The 19,125-nt window shown below is 55.0% G+C and overlaps 1 protein-coding gene across 5 annotated transcripts in view; it reads left to right on the top strand.

Annotated features, from left to right (window-relative positions):
* Positions 1-19,125, top strand: part of KCNQ1 (potassium voltage-gated channel subfamily Q member 1) — a 396,978-nt gene that overhangs the window by 101,969 nt on the left and 275,884 nt on the right. For 4 of the 5 annotated variants that reach the window (XM_058439070.1, XM_032153801.2, XM_058439072.1 and 1 more), the window contains exons 3-6: positions 16,753-16,879; positions 17,450-17,528; positions 18,140-18,236; positions 18,973-19,113. The exons of the other annotated variant lie outside the window; for it this stretch is intronic. In XM_058439070.1, coding sequence (XP_058295053.1) covers positions 16,753-16,879; positions 17,450-17,528; positions 18,140-18,236; positions 18,973-19,113 — 444 coding nt within the window. The remainder of the gene's footprint in view (positions 1-16,752; positions 16,880-17,449; positions 17,529-18,139; positions 18,237-18,972; positions 19,114-19,125) is intronic. 5 annotated transcript variants of the gene reach the window in all.

Here is a 19,125-nt window from a genome sequence, read left to right as displayed (position 1 = left end):
ATATACGTCTTAGTAATACCGAGTTTTCTGATCCACGAACACGGTCTCGCTCCCCAGTGTCTTAGATATTTTTCAACACCACTCATCAGGATTGTGTAATTTTTAGTGGTGTGAAACTTGCTAGATTTGTTCCTAAGTATTTTATGTTTTTGAAGCTACTGAAATGATATTGTTTTCTCAGTTTCACTTTTGGATTATTTGTTGCTAGGATATGGAAATGCAATTGATTTGTTCATATGTTAACCTTGCGTCCTATGACTTTGCTCATGTTACTTGTTAGTTTGAGAAGATTTCTTGTTCATTTGTTTTTGGAGTTTTTTTCTGTAGATTCTTTAGGATTTTCTATGGAGATGATTGTGTTGTCCAAAATTAAGTCAGTCTTATCTTTGCCTTTTCAATCCATATACTGTTTATTTCTCGTTTTTACTTGAATGCACCTGACAGTGTCTTCCAGTGGGGAGAGGGCTGCTATCCTTGTCTTACTCCTAAGGTGAAGTGAGGTAATCTTTTACCATTAGGTGTGGTGGGAGCTGTAGGGTTTTAGTAGAAGCCACCTATCAGGCCAAGAAGTTCCTCCTCTTCCTGGTTTGCTGGGAATGGAGAGTGCGTCAAGAATGGCTGTTGGATTTTTGTCAAGTGCTTCTTCTGCCTCTGTTGAGATAATCATATCATTTGCAACGATCTCAATCACAAATTCTTTCTTAATTTGCTAGTGTGGGGAATTGCACTGATTGATTTTCAAATAGCAAAGCAACCTTGCTTCCCTTACACAAAGCCCACTTGGTCATGATGAATTTTTATTTTATTTATTTATTTTATATGTATTTGTACTTTTTAAATTTTTTTATTTTTTGGAGATGGAGTCTTGGTCTTTTTGCCCAAGCTGGAGTGCAATGGCGCCATCTCGGCTCACTGCAACCTCTGCCTCCCGGGCTCAAGCGATTCTCATGCCTCAGCCTCCTGAGTAGCTGGGATTACAGGTGCTTGCCACCACACCCAGCTAATTTTTGTATTTTTAAGTAGAGATAGGGTTTCACCATGTTGGCCAGGGTGATCTTGAACTCCTGACCTCAGGTGATCTGCCTGCCTTGACCTTCCAAAGTGCTGGGATTACAAGCATGAGCCACCATGCCCAGCTGTCATGATGCATTTTAAAACACCTTTTTGGATGTGACTGACTTCGATTGTGTGTAGAACTTCCATGCCTACGCTCACGAGGGCGTCGCCTGCTGTGTGTTGGCTGTTGTGTCTGGTTTGGGCATCAGATGCCACTGGCATCAGAGAATGAGTTGGGAAATATTTCCTGCTCTTCAATTTTTAGGAAGAGTTTGTGTAGAATTGCAATTATTTCTCCCTTGAACGTTTGATAGCTAGAACATGTGGAGGTATCTGGGCCTGGAGTTTCCTTTGTGGGCAAGTTTGCCATTGGAAAGCCAGCAGATACAGGGCTATGCAGGTTGTCTATTTCTTCTTGATGAGGTTTTTATAGTTCATGCCTTTGAAAGTATTTGTCCCCAAGGAGCAGAAGACCCAGCCCAAATTTGGAAACAAGACCATGCTGTGCTGATACGTCATTCCTGAGCAGCTTAGGGGCTGTGGGGTTTGCAGACCTCCGAATGCAGCCATCTGCAGGGGGACCCTCCTCAGTGCCCTGAGAGGGGGCCTGGGCTGGGTGGTCTCTGCCAATGGCCATCCCACTGGGCACTGCCTCCCCAGGGATTCTGCAACAGGACACAGTGAGGGGCACGGGGGACAAAGATCAGACTTTCGCTCTTTCCTTCCAGCTTTGCTCCCCAGGAAGGCAGTCCCTTCTCAGAGGAATGAAATTTAAGAAGACAGGCCCTACAAATTCACGACCAGTCTGCTTTTGACTCTCCCGTTTACTGTGTAAACTTCAGCCCTAAAACAACATACATCCTTCTGAAGTTGTTCACATATTAGCTCTTAAAACAGCAAAATCCGTGCACAATTTCCTCTCAATCCCTTAAAACATTCCTGAAAGGGGGAAAAAAAAACTGTTTAAATTCACCGCCTGTTATTAAAATCTCTAGATTTGCAGAATCAGAGTGAGGTACCCAGCAGTCAGAAAATAGACTAGACAGGCCCGCGTGCACACACGCGCCGACACACATGCACACACACACGTACACAGGGCAGCCTTTAATAACCGCAGGCCTTCCTGTCCCAACACCGTGCAGGCCCCTGAAGGGCTGGTGTGGGTTGCAGCTCCTCAACCTCTGCTAAAGTAAACAGGGTTCAACCCTGCGGCCTTCTCAGCACTCTCCCCAAGTCAAAAGAAGGATGCTCAGCCCCTAGTCTCTTTGGTTTGCCGAACTTCTACTGCTGGTGACATTCTTAAATAAGACATTTTTAGACGCTTTGGTTCCCAGCAGATAAAAATAATGTCCCCCGCTCCACTCCCTTTTCCCCCCATCCCAGTTCCAGCTAAGACAGTGATCAGAGGGATGTACCGTCTTTGGGGTTAACAGCCATCGGCAGTGGGGTTCCCAGGCTGAAAGTAAATCCTCGTTTAACTGGCCTGGAGACGGAAATAGCCCTGCCTGGGGAAGATGGGGGATTTGCTTTAAATACGTGTAAAGCTGCCTGCCGGGTGGCTAATGGTGTCTGCAGCCAGGCGTGGGCGTCTCCGGACCATGGGCTCCCCCACCACAAATTGCAGGGCAGCCGGCTTGGGCCACTCCTGTGTGTGCGGGGCCCTGGGTATGATTCCTGGGAGGCAGCTCCCAAACCGTGGGGCTCAGCAGAGGGTTCAGGGCCTGATTTGCGGGCAGGCCCACCTGGCTTTTTGACTGAGCAGAGCCCTGCGTGCCTCCCACACGCGCACATTTTCCTGCCTCTGGGCCTTTTCTTCTGGTGGTCAGCCTGGAGTGCCTCCACTGGCACATTGAGTTCTGCCTTCAGAGCCCGGGTTTTCTGGGGGAATGGGGCAGGGGTGGGCTGATAGACCTCTTGGAGAGACAGGGCACTCTTTCTTGTGGGCCCACCGGGACCCCGCCTGGGGAGGGGGAAGCTTCAGGCCCTGAGGCCTATGGCCTGGACCTCTCCAGAGACCCTAGAACAGACCTCTGGCCTGGCCTTGCTGATGACCTGGAGCCCATGGGTGCCAGCTGCAGCCCCCTGCCTGTCCAGGAGTCTGAGATCCAGGTATCAGCTAGGTGGGTTCATTCTGAGGCTGTGAGAGAGAGTGTTCCAGGCCTCCCCCCAGCTACTGTGGAAGGGTTCCTGGTCGATGCATCACACCAGGCTCTGCCTCCGCCTCCACACAGTGCTCCCCTAGCCTACAAGTCCATGTTCAGGTTTCCTGTTTGATAAGAACACCAGTTGTATGGGAATAGGGGCCCACCCTAACCACCTCATCTTAACTAATAGCATCTGCAGCAACCCTGTTTCCAAACAAGGTCACACTCTGAGGTGCGCTGGAGGGTGTAGGACTTCAACATATGAATTTGGGGGGCAGGGGACACAGTTTAGCCGATAGGAATACCTACCTGTCAGAGGATTCTTTAATCCAAGGGTCTGCAAACCATAACCTACAAACCTGGCTGCTGATTTGTATAAATAAGATTTGATTAGCACACAGCCACGTGTGCTTGTGAACATCTCATCTCTGGCTGTTTTTGTGCTATAACAGCACAAAATTGTCCGCTGGAGTTGTTGCAACAGAAATCGCGTGGCCTGCAAAGCCTAAAATATTTACTATCTGGCTTTTGAGAAAAAGCTTGTCAAGCCCTGTTCTAAACTATGAAAACAATGTTGGAGGTTGCTTTATTTACCCACAGAGCCGTTGATGGGGTGAAGGGAGAGGGGTGAAATGCATTCACACGCAAATTCTTATCTTCCTGAGGAGAAAGCCTTAGGGAGCACACTATAGTGGAAACTGTCTTTAGAGAGTAGCAGACTTGGTTGTGAGTTTAAGGAACTAGTGAAATGAGAGTTCAGTGAAATTCTCAAATTCATGAGATCAGAAAATGGATAATATGTGAGTCAACTAAATAACCGAAAGCAAAAGGGGGAAGTCAACAGAGTCAAATAGCAAATATAAAGATAGAAAGAGTCAAATCAAATGCATCCAACTTCACACCAAATGTAAATGGCCTGAATTCCTCTTTGAAAGACAGAGAAGGCCCTGCCGTAGCTCTGGGCTTTTATCTTTTAACAAATACATTGCTCAGTAGCATTAAGTAAGGCAAAGCAATAATGGGTGGTTGAAAAATAAAGGAATGGCCAAAGAGATGCCAAGAAACTGCAAGCTAAAAGAAGAAAAGAGAGAAAAAAAACAGGTAGATCAGGATTAATATCAACACTGAAGCCCAAATAAGACAAGTGTGAATGAGATCAGGCACTATTGGAAGATCTGACTGTAATCTTTAAGGCATCAGACAACATAAAATACATAAAGGAAAAACTATTGAAAATCTGCAAGGACAGGAAGGTTAAATATGATAATGGGAGGAGATTTTAATGTACCTCTTTTGGAATAGGACAGTTCTAGTGGGCACAAAATAAGTGAGGACATGGACAGGTAAATGTTGTAATGATGAGCAATTTCAGATTCTAACAGCAATTTGAAATAACTCCTATTCTTGTTATCTATAGCCATGTAACAAACCATCCACAAATCTAGCACTTTCAAAATAGGCATCATGCCTGAGCTCGCTAGCCTGCAGTCTGGCAGGGCTCAGTGGGACGGCTCATCTCCCCTCTGCGTAGTATCAGCTGGGGCTGGAGGCTCCACAGCATTGCATCTACATGGCTGGTAAGGCTCCTGCTCATGAGGGCTTCTCCAAGGCTGCATGGATTTCTCACATCTCAGAAACGAACAGTCCAGGAGACAGGCAGTGCCAGGGACTGCAGAGCCACCTGGCCGTATTCTCTTGATGCAGGTGTCACAGAGCCCAGGTTCAGTTGGGGAGGACTGGCAAAGAACTTCAGGACTGTGCTTTAAAACCAGCGCTATAACTTCGAACCCTAGTAATGGAGTTGTTTTGTTCCCTTGTGTCTGCAGAACACTTACAAAACCAATCATTCATGTGGCTATAAACAAATCTAACCTACCTCAAAAAATTGAGATTTAACTGGCCATGTTCTCTGATCAAAACCCAATATCATGAGAAATAAATGATTAAAAGATTGGAGAAGAAAAATCCCTTACCTATTTGGGAATTAAGCAACACTCTCCTAAATAGCCAGAAAGAAGAGATTGATGTGGGAAGTGTGGGCCCTGTAGGGCGTTATGAGACATAGGCCCCGCTGCCTGCCCCAGCCCCTACATCACTCCAGCTGCCCCCCAGCACCAACTGTAGATGCTTTTCTTTTGTAAATTCCATGCCAGTGCCCACATCAGTTGCTGGTGGCTTCACTGTGTTTGCAAATGTTGTCCCCGACGTGGATTGAAATTCATCTATTGCCTGAAAGCAATGAAGTATGTGCCTTGCACATTGTGTAAGCATACGTGTTTATTCAGTGCGTCCTGGGTTCTCACCCCTTGCCAGGTGATGGGTTGATTCAGTGTGCTGGGGGTCTCCAGGCGGGGGGGTCCACATAGTTTTTGCTTCATCAGAATCTGCTGATAAGGCCAGTTCGGGGCAGAGATTAGATGGGCCAGCCTGTGGGCACTCTGCCTAGCGCCATCTGCCTCTCCCACCCCAGGCAGGTGTCAGGTGGCTGCTGCGCCCTGTGTCCGCCTCCTGACCTTGAGAACACCCAGGTGGGGGAGGAAGTGGGCCGCGCTCGGGAACCCCCACCCCGCCGGCTCATGCAGCGAGCTGGGTCCCAGGGCTGGAGGCACCTCATTAAACCGCCTGAAACGTGTGTAACTCTAGTCGGCCCCCGTAAGGCACCGGCAGTACATGTGAAATTAAAATTACCGAGAGGCCCCGCTCTCCTCCCCACTGTGGGTGGGCAGCCTTCATGCGGAGGCCAAGGCCCGGAAGCCAGCAGTCCTGGGAAAGATTTGGCCCCAATGATAATGGGCCCAAGAATGTGCTAGGCCCAGGGTGTGGTCCAAGTTCCTTTCTTAGCTAACCCCTCCACCCTGAGAAGCCTCCCCCACTATACCCACACATGGGGCCAGCTGCCTTGAGCGCCTCCTGCTCAGACCCAGGTGAGGTACCTGAATGACAAATGTTGAGAGTTTGCAGTTACTCCCAGAGCTACGGACAAGGGGCAAGGCGGGGCTGGAGGCACCGGCTCAGCAAGAGGGGTCCCTTGAGCCTTGGCCTGCAGGGAGGTTTTGCTCAAGGAGTGTCCCTTGAGCAAAATATTGCACTTTCGTTGCTCTCTGAAAGCCTACCAGGCAGTCTTCCCAGAGGTGCTTCCCAGGAAGCCCGTGGAGAAGATGCATTCGACACCCAAGGCCTTATGGAATCAGTCCCAGGGCCTGGAGGGTCATAGGGAAATGTGTGAACATGGCTCCCCTTAGGCCAGGGGTAGACGCAGGCGCAGGGAGGACCAGGAAAGCCCTGGATCTTGTTGACACCCCGGGATATGCCCCTGTGTCTACTTAGATGTAGAGCACGGGGCAGGGGGAGGGCCAGCTCTTGTGGTTTTAGCCTCTTGAGAGTCTCCCTAGACAGCCCACAGGGGACACTGGGCCTCATGCCGCCTGTTGGGATGGTGTCCGGGATGTGGGGACCAGACGACAGCTGTCACCCACTTGCAGGGCCCGGCTGCCCGGTGGATGGGAACGGCTGTCCCCATGACAACCCAGCACGTCCCTTGCCTCTCTTGCTCACCGGGAAGAAGAGACGTCCAGGCAGCTGGCAGGTGGGGCCAGTTCTAGAGGGAAAGAGGCCCTGTGCCTCCCAGAGTCACCCCGAAATCATTAACGGGGAGACAAGCACACAGAGCAGCTGGCCGATTGTGGCTCTGAAGGTCAGAGATGGCCACCGGCTGTGGGAAGGCCTGTGGCTGGGGCTCTGACGCCTGCTTCCTGGGCAGGGGCTCCTTCCTCCCTCTCTGTCTCTGGGGTCCCATAGGAAGTCAGGGTGGGGCCTGGTGTATGGCTTCCGCTGGCTTCCTGGGTGTGTCTTCCTGCAGGGCCAGGACCCCCAAAGTGTTCCAGTGACTTCAGGGAGGGGGAGCCAGACCAGGAGCTCCAGAGGTGCCCTGTGGGGAGACGGCAGCATCCCAAACACGGGGGAGGGGGGTACGACCAGCCTGGGGACAGATAGCAGCATCTCAGCCATGGGGGGCCGTGACATCAGTCAGGAGGGGGTTAGCAGCATCTCAGACATGGCGGGGTGATGTCCAGCCCAGGGGAATGAGGGGGAGTGACGTCCATCCTGGGGGAACGGGGGTGACATCCATCTTGGGGGGGATGAGGGGTGACGTTCATCCTGAAGGAGACAGTAACATCCCAAACATGGGGGATGATGTCCAGAGTGGGGGTCTGCAGGTCTTTACGGGCCCCTCAGCCTCCCCTTCCACACCCCAAGTACAGCACCCACAAGGCAGGTGCCTGGGAGGGAGACACACCTGTCCCCTGCCTGAAGTTTCTCAGCGGGATTTTGGGCACAAGGTGAGTAGTGAGCTGGTCTCAGCACTGAGCTTGCAGGTGGAGAAGGTGGGCCCCTGACTTTAGGGCGCTCTGGGCGGGATGAGGACAGACGTGGAGGAAAGGAGGGATCTCAGCAGAGGCAGCAGTGGATGGGGGAGGGCTTCACCGCAGGGAGAGTGAGGCTGAGCGGTGCCCTGCAGGACAGATAGGAACTCCCAGGCTTGAGCTGTGGACAGATAGGAACTTCCACGGCCAGGAAGGCCAGGTGACGTGGAGGGCCCCAGGCAGCTGGGCCAGCGCGGGACAGGGCGTCAGGTCAGCGGGGCTCTTCTGTGCTGTGTGCAGCATGAGAGTCTGTACCCCACCTGTACTCAGGACCCTGCCCTCCGATGACAAGGTCGCTTCCCTCTTGAGCACATGGAACACCACCTTCCTGCTACACTGTTCCCACGGCGTTTCCACAGGCCCAGGCCACTGTTGTCATTTCGCCCTCCCCACAGCCCTAGGAGGTGGGCACTGCTGGTGCCCCGTTTTACAGATGTGGATGCTGAGCACAGAGTGGCTGAGCTGCTCGTCTGGGTCCCCCGCCTGGGATGCCACCAGTGTCCTCACACCAGCCTGCTCCTGCCCTGTGCCCATCCTCCTCCTGCTTAGCGATCCTTTCTCTTGCTAATGTGTGGGACAGGGGGCTCCCAGGGGCCTGGCCAAGGTAGCAGGTCCCCCCTACCATACTCCCAGTGCCACCCCTGGCTGCCTGGAGCTAGCTGTGTAGGGGCCCAGAAGCCCTCCCCTCCAAGGAGGTGGGCCTGTTCCAGGCTACCTTGGGCGGGCAGGGCCTTGGGCGGCCAGGGCCTCAGGAGGGACACAGAGGGCCCCACTCAAGGTCGCAGGCTGCACATTCCATGGGGCCTGGGGAAGCAGCCGAGCAGAAGGATGCAGCCCCAGACTAAGGCTGGCTCAGCGTGGCACCCCAGCGGTGCCCACACCAAGGGGACACTTGGCAGGGGAGGGGCTGTGGCAGGGCAGGGTCATGTCCCCAGCAGTAAGGCCAGTACAGGGCAGCCGGACCCCGACTGTGCCACCCTCAGCCCAGTGGATGGTGCATCTCACCTGGGCCTGGCCGGCTGCACTGTGGCGCCTGTCCCAGGCCAGGCTACCTTGGGCAGGGTGGGGACTGGTGCTCCCCGGGGGGTGGGGGTGAGGGCAGGGGTGAGTGTGGATGAGGGCCCCAGCTGTGCCCAGCACGTCACTGGGGGCCCACAAGCTCTCAGCACAAGCTGGCGGCTGGGAGCAGCTGGCCACAGGCAGGCCCTGGGACAAAGGGCGCTTTGAGCCGCCTGAGTGCCTGCATCGCCCTCCGGCCAGCTGACCCTCCCCGGAGCCGAGGCTGGCTCTCTCTGTGGCTTATCAGGGCCGAGCCGGTGTGGAGTTGGAACAGCTGGCCCCAAAGCCCGCCAGCCGGGCTCTATGCTGTGGGGACCACTGCCCCCACAGGGAAGCGCCTGGCTCAGCACAGGCCCAGCCCTCTGGCTTCCTCACTATGGGAGGGGGTGAGACCCTAATCCCGGGTTCCCACAGCACCCTCAGCCTAACCCCTGTGTCCACCCCTCTTTAGAGTCTCCAGGCCCCATCTTGGCCTGATGAGGCCTCATTGTCTCCTAAAAAGTGTGGGCACAGATCTCAGGCTTTTCAGGGGTGGGTGGATTCCTGGCTCCAGTGGAGGGTCCCCAGGCCTAAGTCTATGGGGGCGCCTGGGAGGCCGGCTGTGTTTCTGCATCCTTGACCCTGGCCCCTTCCACAAATCTCAGCTCTGATCCTTGGTGTTTAATCTTCATCTTCCGCTGTCTTTAAAATTAATTTTCCTTTAAAGATATTGTAGAGCAGTAACATCAGAGACACCAAAATAGACAAAAGAGATAATAGAAGAGTAATATCAGAGACACTAAAGTCCTCGCGATAAGGGTCTGCGAAGCTTCCTTTATGTTTTGCAAAAAAATCTATATATTTCATCCAGAAAGACAGGATGTGAGCGCAGCTGGTCAGAACCAGTTATTTCAGGCTGCCCTGTGATCTTTCCCACGTGATTGATTGACACAGGGACCTTCTCTAGGGTCCTAAATTGTGTGGTTCCAGCAGCATAGAACTTCAAAACACATTGAACCCCAGAAAATCTTCGCTATGTTGCAGATTCACCGGCTGATAAAAGCAAAACAATAGATAAGATGGCCAGGTCGACCTTCAGCCTTCTCGGAGAACACCGGTTCCACGGCCGGTTGCAACACGTTTGAGCCAAAGTGTGACCTTTCCCTCCTCTGTTCACTTGGAGACTAAAAATCCCAGATAAGCACCTGCTTTGCTAAACCCTTGCTGGCCCTCCGGCTTTGGGCAGATCTCCTGTTTATGCCGTTGTAACCCCACAACACCAGATACCAGCATGGGGCCGGTCTGCGGGGCCATGTGTCTCCTCCTGTGTGACCTTGAGCTACCTTGAGCTTCCATTTTCCTTCCGCACCATGCACTGATTTCCTCTGGGTTGAGGTTGAGGGTCCCAGGGTCTGTCTGCCTAATGACAAGATTTCAGTACCAATAGTGAAGCCGTCAGTGGCAGTGACTGTGCCTTAGGGTGTCCCGTTGGCATCCAGGGCCCCCTGTGAAGGATGGCACCGAGCTCTATTCAACATAAGTCTTGTCAACGTTCCGATGAAACAAGATTAGGGGAATTTTACAGCTTGCCTGTGTTTTTCCACCCAGGGCCCTTTGCACTGCCTGCTATTTGTTTTCTGTCTTCATCCTGAGAGGGCTCAAGGTCTGCGTGCCATTTTGCAATTGACAAATGGCTTGTGCTTAGCTATTTCGTTTAATGCTGAACTAACAATAGTCAGTGAAGATTAAGAACTAAAGGCTCAAGGACAGCTACAGATGACCACAGCTGGAGTGTGGCAGATACTCTGGGCCGCTGGGTGGCCCTGAAGGCCCATAGAATCCTTTTGGAGACCTGACCCGCGGGAGCCCAGGTGAGCAACCGCCACGGGCCAGGGCCCCTCAAGGCACTCATTTCAGCATCAGAGAACGCACATAACATAAAATTCACCATTTCAGCCATTTCACAGTGTGCAATTTAGTGGCATTTAGTACATTCACAAGGCGGTGCAGCCAACACCTGTCTCCGGTCCCAGAGCTTTTTATCACCTCAAAAGGAAAACCATCCCCATTGCCCTTCTCCTAGTTCCTGACAAACATGTTCTTTTTAAAAGTTATGGTGAAATATAAGGCCAGGCGCGGTGACTCATGCCTGCAATCCCAGCACTTTGGAAGGCTGAGGCGGGCGGATCACCTGAGGTCAGGAGTTTGAGACCAGCCTCGCCAACATGGTGAAACCTCGTCTCTACTAATAATACAAAAAGATTAGCCAGGTGTGGTGGCGGGTGCCTCTAATCCCAGCTACTCAGGAGGCTGAGGCAGGAGAATTACTTGAACCCGGGAGGCAGAGGTTGCAGTGAGCTGAGATGGTGCCACTGCACTCCTGCCTGGGCAACAGAGCGAGACTCCCTCTCAAAATAAAATAAAATGGAAATATGTTTTACCATCTTAACCCTTTTTAAGATCACAGTTCATTGCGACCATCGCCACCATCCAGCTCCAGAGCCTTTTTCATCTTGCAAAACTGATGAAAGTCTGTCCCCATTAAACACTCTCTCCCTACTTCCCCTTCCCCAGCCCCTGGCACCCACATCTACTTTCTACCTCTGTGAATCTGACTACTGTAGCGACCTCACGTGAGTGGAAGCAGATAGTATTTGTCCTTGTATAACTGGCTCATTTCACTGAGAGTAATGTCTTCAAGGTTCCTCCATGTTGCAGCCTGTGTGAGAATTCTCTTCCTTTTTAAGGCCGACTCCTATTCCATGGTATGGAGGGACCACATCTTCTGTCTCCGCTGGCGCACTGAGGGACACTGGGCTGGTTCCACTTTTTGGCTGTTGTGAATGGTGCTGCTGTGGACATGGGTGTGTGTGGATCTCCTTTAAAGAGACCGGGGACAGACTCCAGAGTAGAATTGCTGGGTCATACAGTAATTCTATTTTTTTTCTGGCATGTTATTTAAATAGACTATTTGTTAGAGCAGTTTTAGGTTCACAGCAAAATCGAGTGGCTGGTCATTTCATGTTTTAAAGCAGCTGCAGCATTCTACATCCCCCAGCAGTACACAAGGTCCCAGCTTCTCTGGATCCTTGGGAGCTCTGGTCACTCTGGGGTGGCAGCCACCCTAATGGATGAGAGGTGGCATCTTGTTGTGGTCTTGATTTGCATTTCCCTGATGATTAGTGACACTGGGCACCTCTCCGTGTGCCTGTTGGCTATCTGTGTTTCTTCTTCACGGAAATGACTGTCCAAGCCCTTTGCCTATTTTTTAAAAATTGAATTGTTAGGAACTTTGATTTTTTAAATAATTTTAAAGCACACAAATAATACCCCTGAGAGCCAACTTATAACACGTCCCAGGATGGACATGGATTCACACTCATGGTAGAACAGAGCTGGGGGTGCAGCGTGGGATGGCTGGCTTGTGGCCAGGGGAAAGACCCCAGAGGGGCAGAACCCACGGGGTTTGGCTTCCTGACCCTGAACATCCTTGTCCCGGGCCCCTCACTGGGTCTGGAGGAAGGAGGGTGCTGTGGTCCTGGTGGCTCTTGTGCCTGCACCTGGCTTGGGGCCATCTGACACCCACACCCTCCCTCCAGGCCAGACCTAGCTCTCCAACTGCCCGGCTGCCCACTAGATGACCACCAAGGCAGGGCGGCTGGTGGTGCTGACAGCTCTGTGAGACCCAGGCCTGTCTTCCCCACCTCACCCCACAGGGCTGAGACACCTCCCTGTCCCCTGGCAGGGCTGGAGGCTCTGGAGTCTCTCTTGGTTATCCTCTCTCTCCCAGGGCCGCTTTTGCAGCCTGGTGTCCTTATCTCATGTCTGGGTCCCCTTTGCCAAGGGTCCTCCAGCCTTTGGCCTGCACCCACTCTTCCGGCAGTAACAGGGCTACTTCCAGAACCACCACCATGCCCAGGTCATGTCTGTGCATGAGAGTGGTGAGCCCTCCATGGCAGGTCTGGCCTCACCTGCCAGTGTCCTCTGCCACACCTGAGGACGCCTGTACCTTGTCCCGGGGCGGGGCTCTCTGCCATGGATGCCAGCCTTCCCTCCCCTAAGCTGCGGGTGACTTGACCTAGCCAAGCCTGGCTTTCCTCCTCTGTAAAATGTGAACAGAGGCCACCACCCCCATTATGTGGGTCTGTGTTTGTTCTGTGCACGTCTCGGTGCCCAGCTCTGAGGCCCTTTTGTCCGTGAAGCCATCCGCAGCCAGGAGGCGGCCTTGCTTTAGTCTGAAGGAGAGTGACCAGGGTAGGAGGGGCCTCTTTGTCCCTTTGGTCTGTTTGTGGTCTCAGTGGAGACCAAGGACGGCTCTTCTTCTCGTATCTATGGGGCAGAGCTCAGGGCCGCACTCCATCAGCGTCCCGGGCTATTGCATCCTTGACCCCGGGGGGCTTGCAGGCGCCACATAGATCTTGTGAGAGGCGCTTTGTGGGGCTGGACGATCCTGGGTGCCCCTCAGAGAAGGCCCTGGGGCTGGCCTTGCTATCAGTGGGGGAGTCAGGAAGTACCCCTGGTTCTGCACGTGTAGTAGATGGGGCTCTCAGAGGGGCTGGGGGTGGTGGGGGTGCTGAGCTGGCCTGAGAAGGGTGGTGTAACCTAGGGGGTGGAATGGGGGAGGGAGAGAGCACTCCAGGCACAGGGTCCTGAGGAGGCAGGGGCGCCCCAGGGAATGGGGGCACCTGGGGCCCATGGGAGGCTCTGGGGGAGACTGGGCAGTGAGCTCCCGGGAAGGAGGCCTCAGGGACAGCCCTAGACTCTGACCCTCATTGTCGACAGCAGGAGCTATGGCAGTTGCTTGAGCAAGGCGGGCAAGGGAGAAGTACCAAATGCGTGCAGGTTCTGGGGAGGAGCTTGAGGCCCCTTTAGTTCACCTTTGGAACTTAGGACCAAGTCTGCAAATACAGATGAACCCAGCGTTAGGAGGGTGGCTAGGGTATCACCCACCTGGGGTCTGGACTGCTGGAGCCAGGGGGAGGCAGGCCTGCCATTCTGTGAGCCTGCTTTAGACTGGGGATGTGGTCCCATGAATCAGGGGTGGGCCATGGCATGGCGTGGGGGACCAGCCCTCCTCCCTGTCCCCAGCTGAATGTGAGCTCCCTGGGGTCTTGCTGTGGCCTTGGCCCTGGGTGTTGTCCCGCACAGCCCGAGAGAGCATTTGAGGCTGATGGTGGTGGAGATAGTTTTATCTCTGAGCAAACATTCCATCTTGCTGTTTCCAGCCTAGAGATGGTGAAGGGACTTTTCCTTGGCTCTTTCCTGGCCTGCCAGCAGCACCAGCCTAATTAACCTGACAAGCGGGGCCTCCCCAGCCATGGAGCCTTGCACTGCCTTCCCACATCCAGCTGGATTTGGGGATCAGTGTTGTTTTCAATTATTCCTACCACCTTGTCCCACGGGCAGGAGTCCTGCCATCTTAGAAGGCCAGCCCCTAAACAGGTTCGCTGAGTGATAGGTCAAGACAACTTTAGAAAGACATGCGGCTATCCACAGCAATCCCTAATAGTTACTTATCTATTTCAAGGTATAACATAAGACACACCTATCATTTCAGACCTGCCTAGGACATGCCTGGAGAAGGTATTTAAGTAATTTTTAAAGTGCATCAAAACAAGGTCAGGCACGGTGGCTCATGCTTATAATCCCAGCACTTTGGGAGGCCGAGGCAGGCAGATCACCTGAGGTCAGGAGTTCGTGACCAGCCTTGCCAACATGGCCAAACCCCATCTCTACTAAAAAAAAATACAAAAAATTAGCCAGGCGTGGTGGCATGCGCCTGTAGTCCCAGCTACTCAGGAGGCTGAGGCAGGAGAATTGCTTGAACCTGGGAGGCAGAGGTTGCAGTAAGCCGAGATCATGCTGCTGCACTCCAGCCTGTGTGACAGAGTGAGACGCTGTCTCATAAATAAATAAATAAAGTGCATCAAAACAAGAAAAACCCTGCTAAGGGCCAGTCTGCTGGGTGGTGGATGGGTCAGCAGAGCTGGGCTGGGAGCCGCTATGCCTCCCCACCAAGGCCACCGGCAGTTGGGTGAGCCAGCCTCTGTGCTGTCATGAGCACCCTGTCTCAGCTCCGGGGACTTGGAGCTCCGTGTTGCCATGGCCTTTTTCACGATGACCAAACAAAGGCAGGCGTTATGGTGTCCAGGCCCGGTCTCCATAACGGGCAGGTTCTCAGAAGCAAAGACCGACGAGACGGAGCTTCTGCTACCAGAGAGCTCTAGGCCGGCTTGTTGGAAGAGTCGTTTATTTGTTCCTTCATTCGTTCATCCAGCATGTCCATGTTGGGCACTGGCTGGAGCAGATCCTGTTCTGGGGCCTGGGAAATGGGGGTGGACAAGACCAAGGTAGCCTCTTCTCTAAGGAGCTCAGCCGGACCTCAGCCTAGAGCCCTGGTCCCCAGGAGCTGAGGACAGAGGTGGGACCCACACCCCCCCCATGAGGCCACAGAGCCTGCAGGTGTCCACACCTTTTGTTTTTTTTTGTTTGTTTGTTTTTTGTTTTTTGAGATGGAGTCTCGCTCTGTCACCCAGGCTGGAGGACAATGGTGTGATCTCGGCTCACTGCAACCTCTGCCTCTTGAGTTCAAGCGATTCTCCTGCCTCAGCCTCCTGAGTAGCTGGGATTACAGGGCGTGCGCCACCACACCAGGCTAATTTTTGTATTTTTAGTGGAGATGGGGTTTCACCATGTTGATCAGGCTGGTCTTGAACTCCTGACCTCGTGATCTGCCCGCCTCAGCCTCCCAGAGTGTTGGGATTACAGGCGTGAGCCCCCGTGCCTGGCCCACACTCTTTCTTTACCTTACACCCCCGCCATCTCCCGTATGCACCCTACCACATGCACCCCCACACCCCTGAAGGATTAGACGTCATGAGCCAAAAACATTTTTGCAAAAGGAGAGCAACTAAGCTCCCAGCATGTCTCCCCTTATCCATTGGGCCTGCCCCAAACACATGTTGGATGGTGTAAGTATCATTCCATCCTAATTAATAACATTTGGGAGCCAGCGATGGCAGTGTCCAGCTGACCGCTCACAGTGGACTCCCTGGTGGGGGCATGGCATGGGAGCAAGGCCAGCCACTGTCACCCAGTGGGAGCAGAAGTCCCCTCCAGGGCCTGGCTTCTGAGGGAGGACAGGCAGGAGTCCGCCAGAAGTGGCCCTGAGATGCCGTATGCCTGTGGCTTTGTGGCTTTGTGTGGCTAGTGCCTCTCACACGTCGGGGCTGGTTTCATCTTCCAGCCCCACACACCTTCCCCAAGGGCCTCCCATATACCCCAGCTGCCTGGGCGCTGGGCTCCAGCCTGCAGGTGGCCGCTGCGCTTTAAGTGTCACAATGGGCTGCACTTCACATGAAAGCTGCATTTTGGCAGTAAGTCCCCACCAAGCCCACTGAGCCTGGCCCTGCTGCATCCACACTTTACAGCGGAGGAAACTGAGGCCCAGCTTCCCATTTCTGTGCCTAGGGGGTGGGATCCAGCTCTGAGGGTCTTATTCCCACTCCTCCAGGAACCTCTGCCCTCTGGTGTCAGTGGAGTTGAGGAGGTGTTGGGGTGCAGAGGAGCCAGGTGACTCCCTGTAAGGGCAAAGTGGTCCAGAGGCTGCCTCTACCCCAGGTACACCAGGCTCAAAGGCCAGCTGTGAGGCTTTCCGGGGCTGGATCTGGTGGGAAAGTGCTTGTCACAGAGGGCACCCAGGGTTCCTGGCATGGGACCCCCTCTGACCCAGGCTGGGGTTCCTGGTGTGGGACCCCCTCTGACCCAGGCTAGGGTTCCCAGCATGGGACGCCCTCTGTCCCAGGCTGGGGTTCCTGGTGTGGGGCCTCCTCTGGCCTGGGTGGGCCTGGCCTGAGAGCTGCAACCTCACCTGGGCTCCACTGCCTGTGGACATGAGCTGAAGCTGCTTGGCCCTCCAGGGCCTCTGTGCGCAGGCACCACCATCCCCGGCAGGCCAGGACCTGGGCCTGCTGTTCTCAGGGTGTCCTTCAGTGGAGGCCCCAGCATTGCTGGGTCCGAACAGGTTGCAGGGTCTGAAGCCGCTCAAGGCCGAGCCTGCCTGCAGTGAGCGCCCCACTCTGTCCCCGCAGGAGATCGTGCTGGTGGTGTTCTTCGGGACAGAGTACGTGGTCCGCCTCTGGTCCGCCGGCTGCCGCAGCAAGTACGTGGGCCTCTGGGGGCGGCTGCGCTTTGCCCGGAAGCCCATTTCCATCATCGGTGAGTCATGCCTGCCCTGTAGAGGTCACGCCCAGGTTTCCAGACCAGGAAGGACCCCCACCTCATGACCCCTACCAGATGGAGTCCCCTAAGGACTGGGGAACCCCAAGGCCAGCAGGGGGTGACTGCCCAGGACCCAGCACAGGAGCATTGGCAGCCCTCAGCAGCCTCTACACTAAGACGCTGATCATGGTGTTGGGGGAGGGGGGTTGGTCCCTCACAGATTCCCATGAGCCTCACAGCCCAGCATAGCTTCATGGTGGGCCAGTCACCCTCGGCGGCCTGAGAACCATGGTCCAGGCCTAAGGCCCTGCCCTTTCTGGCCGCTTGCAGGGCTCAGCACAGGGCCCAGCCTGGGCTGGGGGCTCCACATGGCCAGGACAGAGGTTGGGTCTCTCTGTTTAGACGCTGCCTGCCTCCCCATCCGAGGTGTCTCCATGTCTCCAGTCATCAGGGCTTGACCCGCCTGACCAGCAAGCCCCTTCCCCAGATGAGGGCAGGGTGTGTGCTCTTCCCCGGGGCCCTGGCTGTGGCGATCACGACAAGCTCCCCCTCTCCTGCACTCCACAGACCTCATCGTGGTCGTGGCCTCCATGGTGGTCCTCTGCGTGGGCTCCAAGGGGCAGGTGTTTGCCACGTCAGCCATCAGGTGCGTCTATGCCACAAGCTCTCCCTGCCATGCCGCCCCGCCCCAAGCACCCCTCCTGAGCCGTGGGTGGTCTCACGCCCCATCCACCTTGCTCTGATGCAAGGTGCCCTGGTGCCCACTGCCCCCGGGGGCACTGAGCCATGTGCTGGGATGGGTGGAACAGGGTGGGTGCAGGCAAGTGTGGAGGGCACGGCTCAGACCCAAGATGCCTCAGGCAGCCCTAGGCTCTGGCCCAGTGCCAGCGCCTCTGAGCTTCCAGGACTTGGGTGGTAACCTGACCATCTGGGCACACAGCCTGCCCATCTGCAAACTGGGCTGACCCGAGGGGCTCCCCCAGAAGGCAGTCTGGGGACTGAGGGAATCTGGAGGTGCCTGGCCGACCCCCAGCTCAGCCCTGTGTGCGCAGATTCAGAGCAGGCTCAGGGGGGCTGCGCCTGGGAAGGAAATTCCAAGGCCCCTGTCGGGACGGACGTATACCCAGCCTCCCCATCCAGAGTGGACGCCCGGCAGGGACAGGGACAGGGACATCCATGCCATCGGCCAGCCCTAGGCCCGGAGTGAACATCTGAGCCCAGCCTGGCTCCCTCAGCCCCACACCATCTCCTTCCCAGGGGCATCCGCTTCCTGCAGATCCTGAGGATGCTACACGTCGACCGCCAGGGAGGCACCTGGAGGCTCCTGGGCTCTGTGGTCTTCATCCACCGCCAGGTGGGTGGCCCGGGTTAGGGGTGTGGGGCCCAGGTTGGGGGCAGGACGGAGGGAGCAGAGCAGCCCACACTAGGACAGCTTGAGATGCGCTGAGGCCCTGGGGGCAGGTGGGTGCCCGGGCGCAAGGGTACCTGAACAGGGCCCAGGATCTCAGAGCAAGCCCAAGCCTGAGCGCAGTCTGGATGCTCCACCTCAGCCTGGTGCCGGTGACCCTGGCCTGCCAGGCTGATGATGTGCTCACCTTCCTCTGAGCTGGAGGCAAATGAAGACAGAAAGTCAGAAATGAAAAACCCAGGCAAATCAAGAACCTGGTCAAGGCGGAGCCACCAGACCCCTTCCCGAGGGCTGCACCCAGACGGGCTCAGGCTGCACTCGCCCCTGGCTCTGTGGGGTGAGGGGACCCTTCCTCTCTCTGAGGATCTCCTGGGTCCTGGTCCATTCTTGGTTCTGTCACGTGGTGGGAAAGACAGCCGGGCAATCAGTGGAGCCTGCGCCGGCCCAGACGGTGGGCCTAGGGCAACCCCAGGGCTGAGCCTCATTCTGGGGGTAACCCTCACCCACCACTTACCAGAGTTGTGAGGAGTGGGTTTTATTGAAGCCGACCCTGTGCATGTGAACCGCGCTGGAGTGGCGTAGGATGCCCAGTGATCGCTGGGACTCGCTGCCTTAGGCGTCTGCACAGGAGGCTCCCAGCCTGCGGTTCCTGGAGCCCGATACCGTCTGTTTTCTGGCCTAGGAGCTGATAACCACCCTGTACATCGGCTTCCTGGGCCTCATCTTCTCCTCATACTTTGTGTACCTGGCTGAGAAGGACGCGGTGAACGAGTCAGGCCGCGTGGAGTTCGGCAGCTATGCAGATGCGCTGTGGTGGGGGGTGGTAAGTTGGAAA

Source organism: Hylobates moloch, unplaced genomic scaffold (assembly GCF_009828535.3).
Source record: "Hylobates moloch isolate HMO894 unplaced genomic scaffold, HMol_V3 SCAFFOLD_5, whole genome shotgun sequence".
In the NCBI taxonomy this organism is placed as follows: Eukaryota; Metazoa; Chordata; class Mammalia; order Primates; family Hylobatidae; genus Hylobates; species Hylobates moloch.
This window is presented reverse-complemented; position numbering and strand designations above follow the sequence as displayed.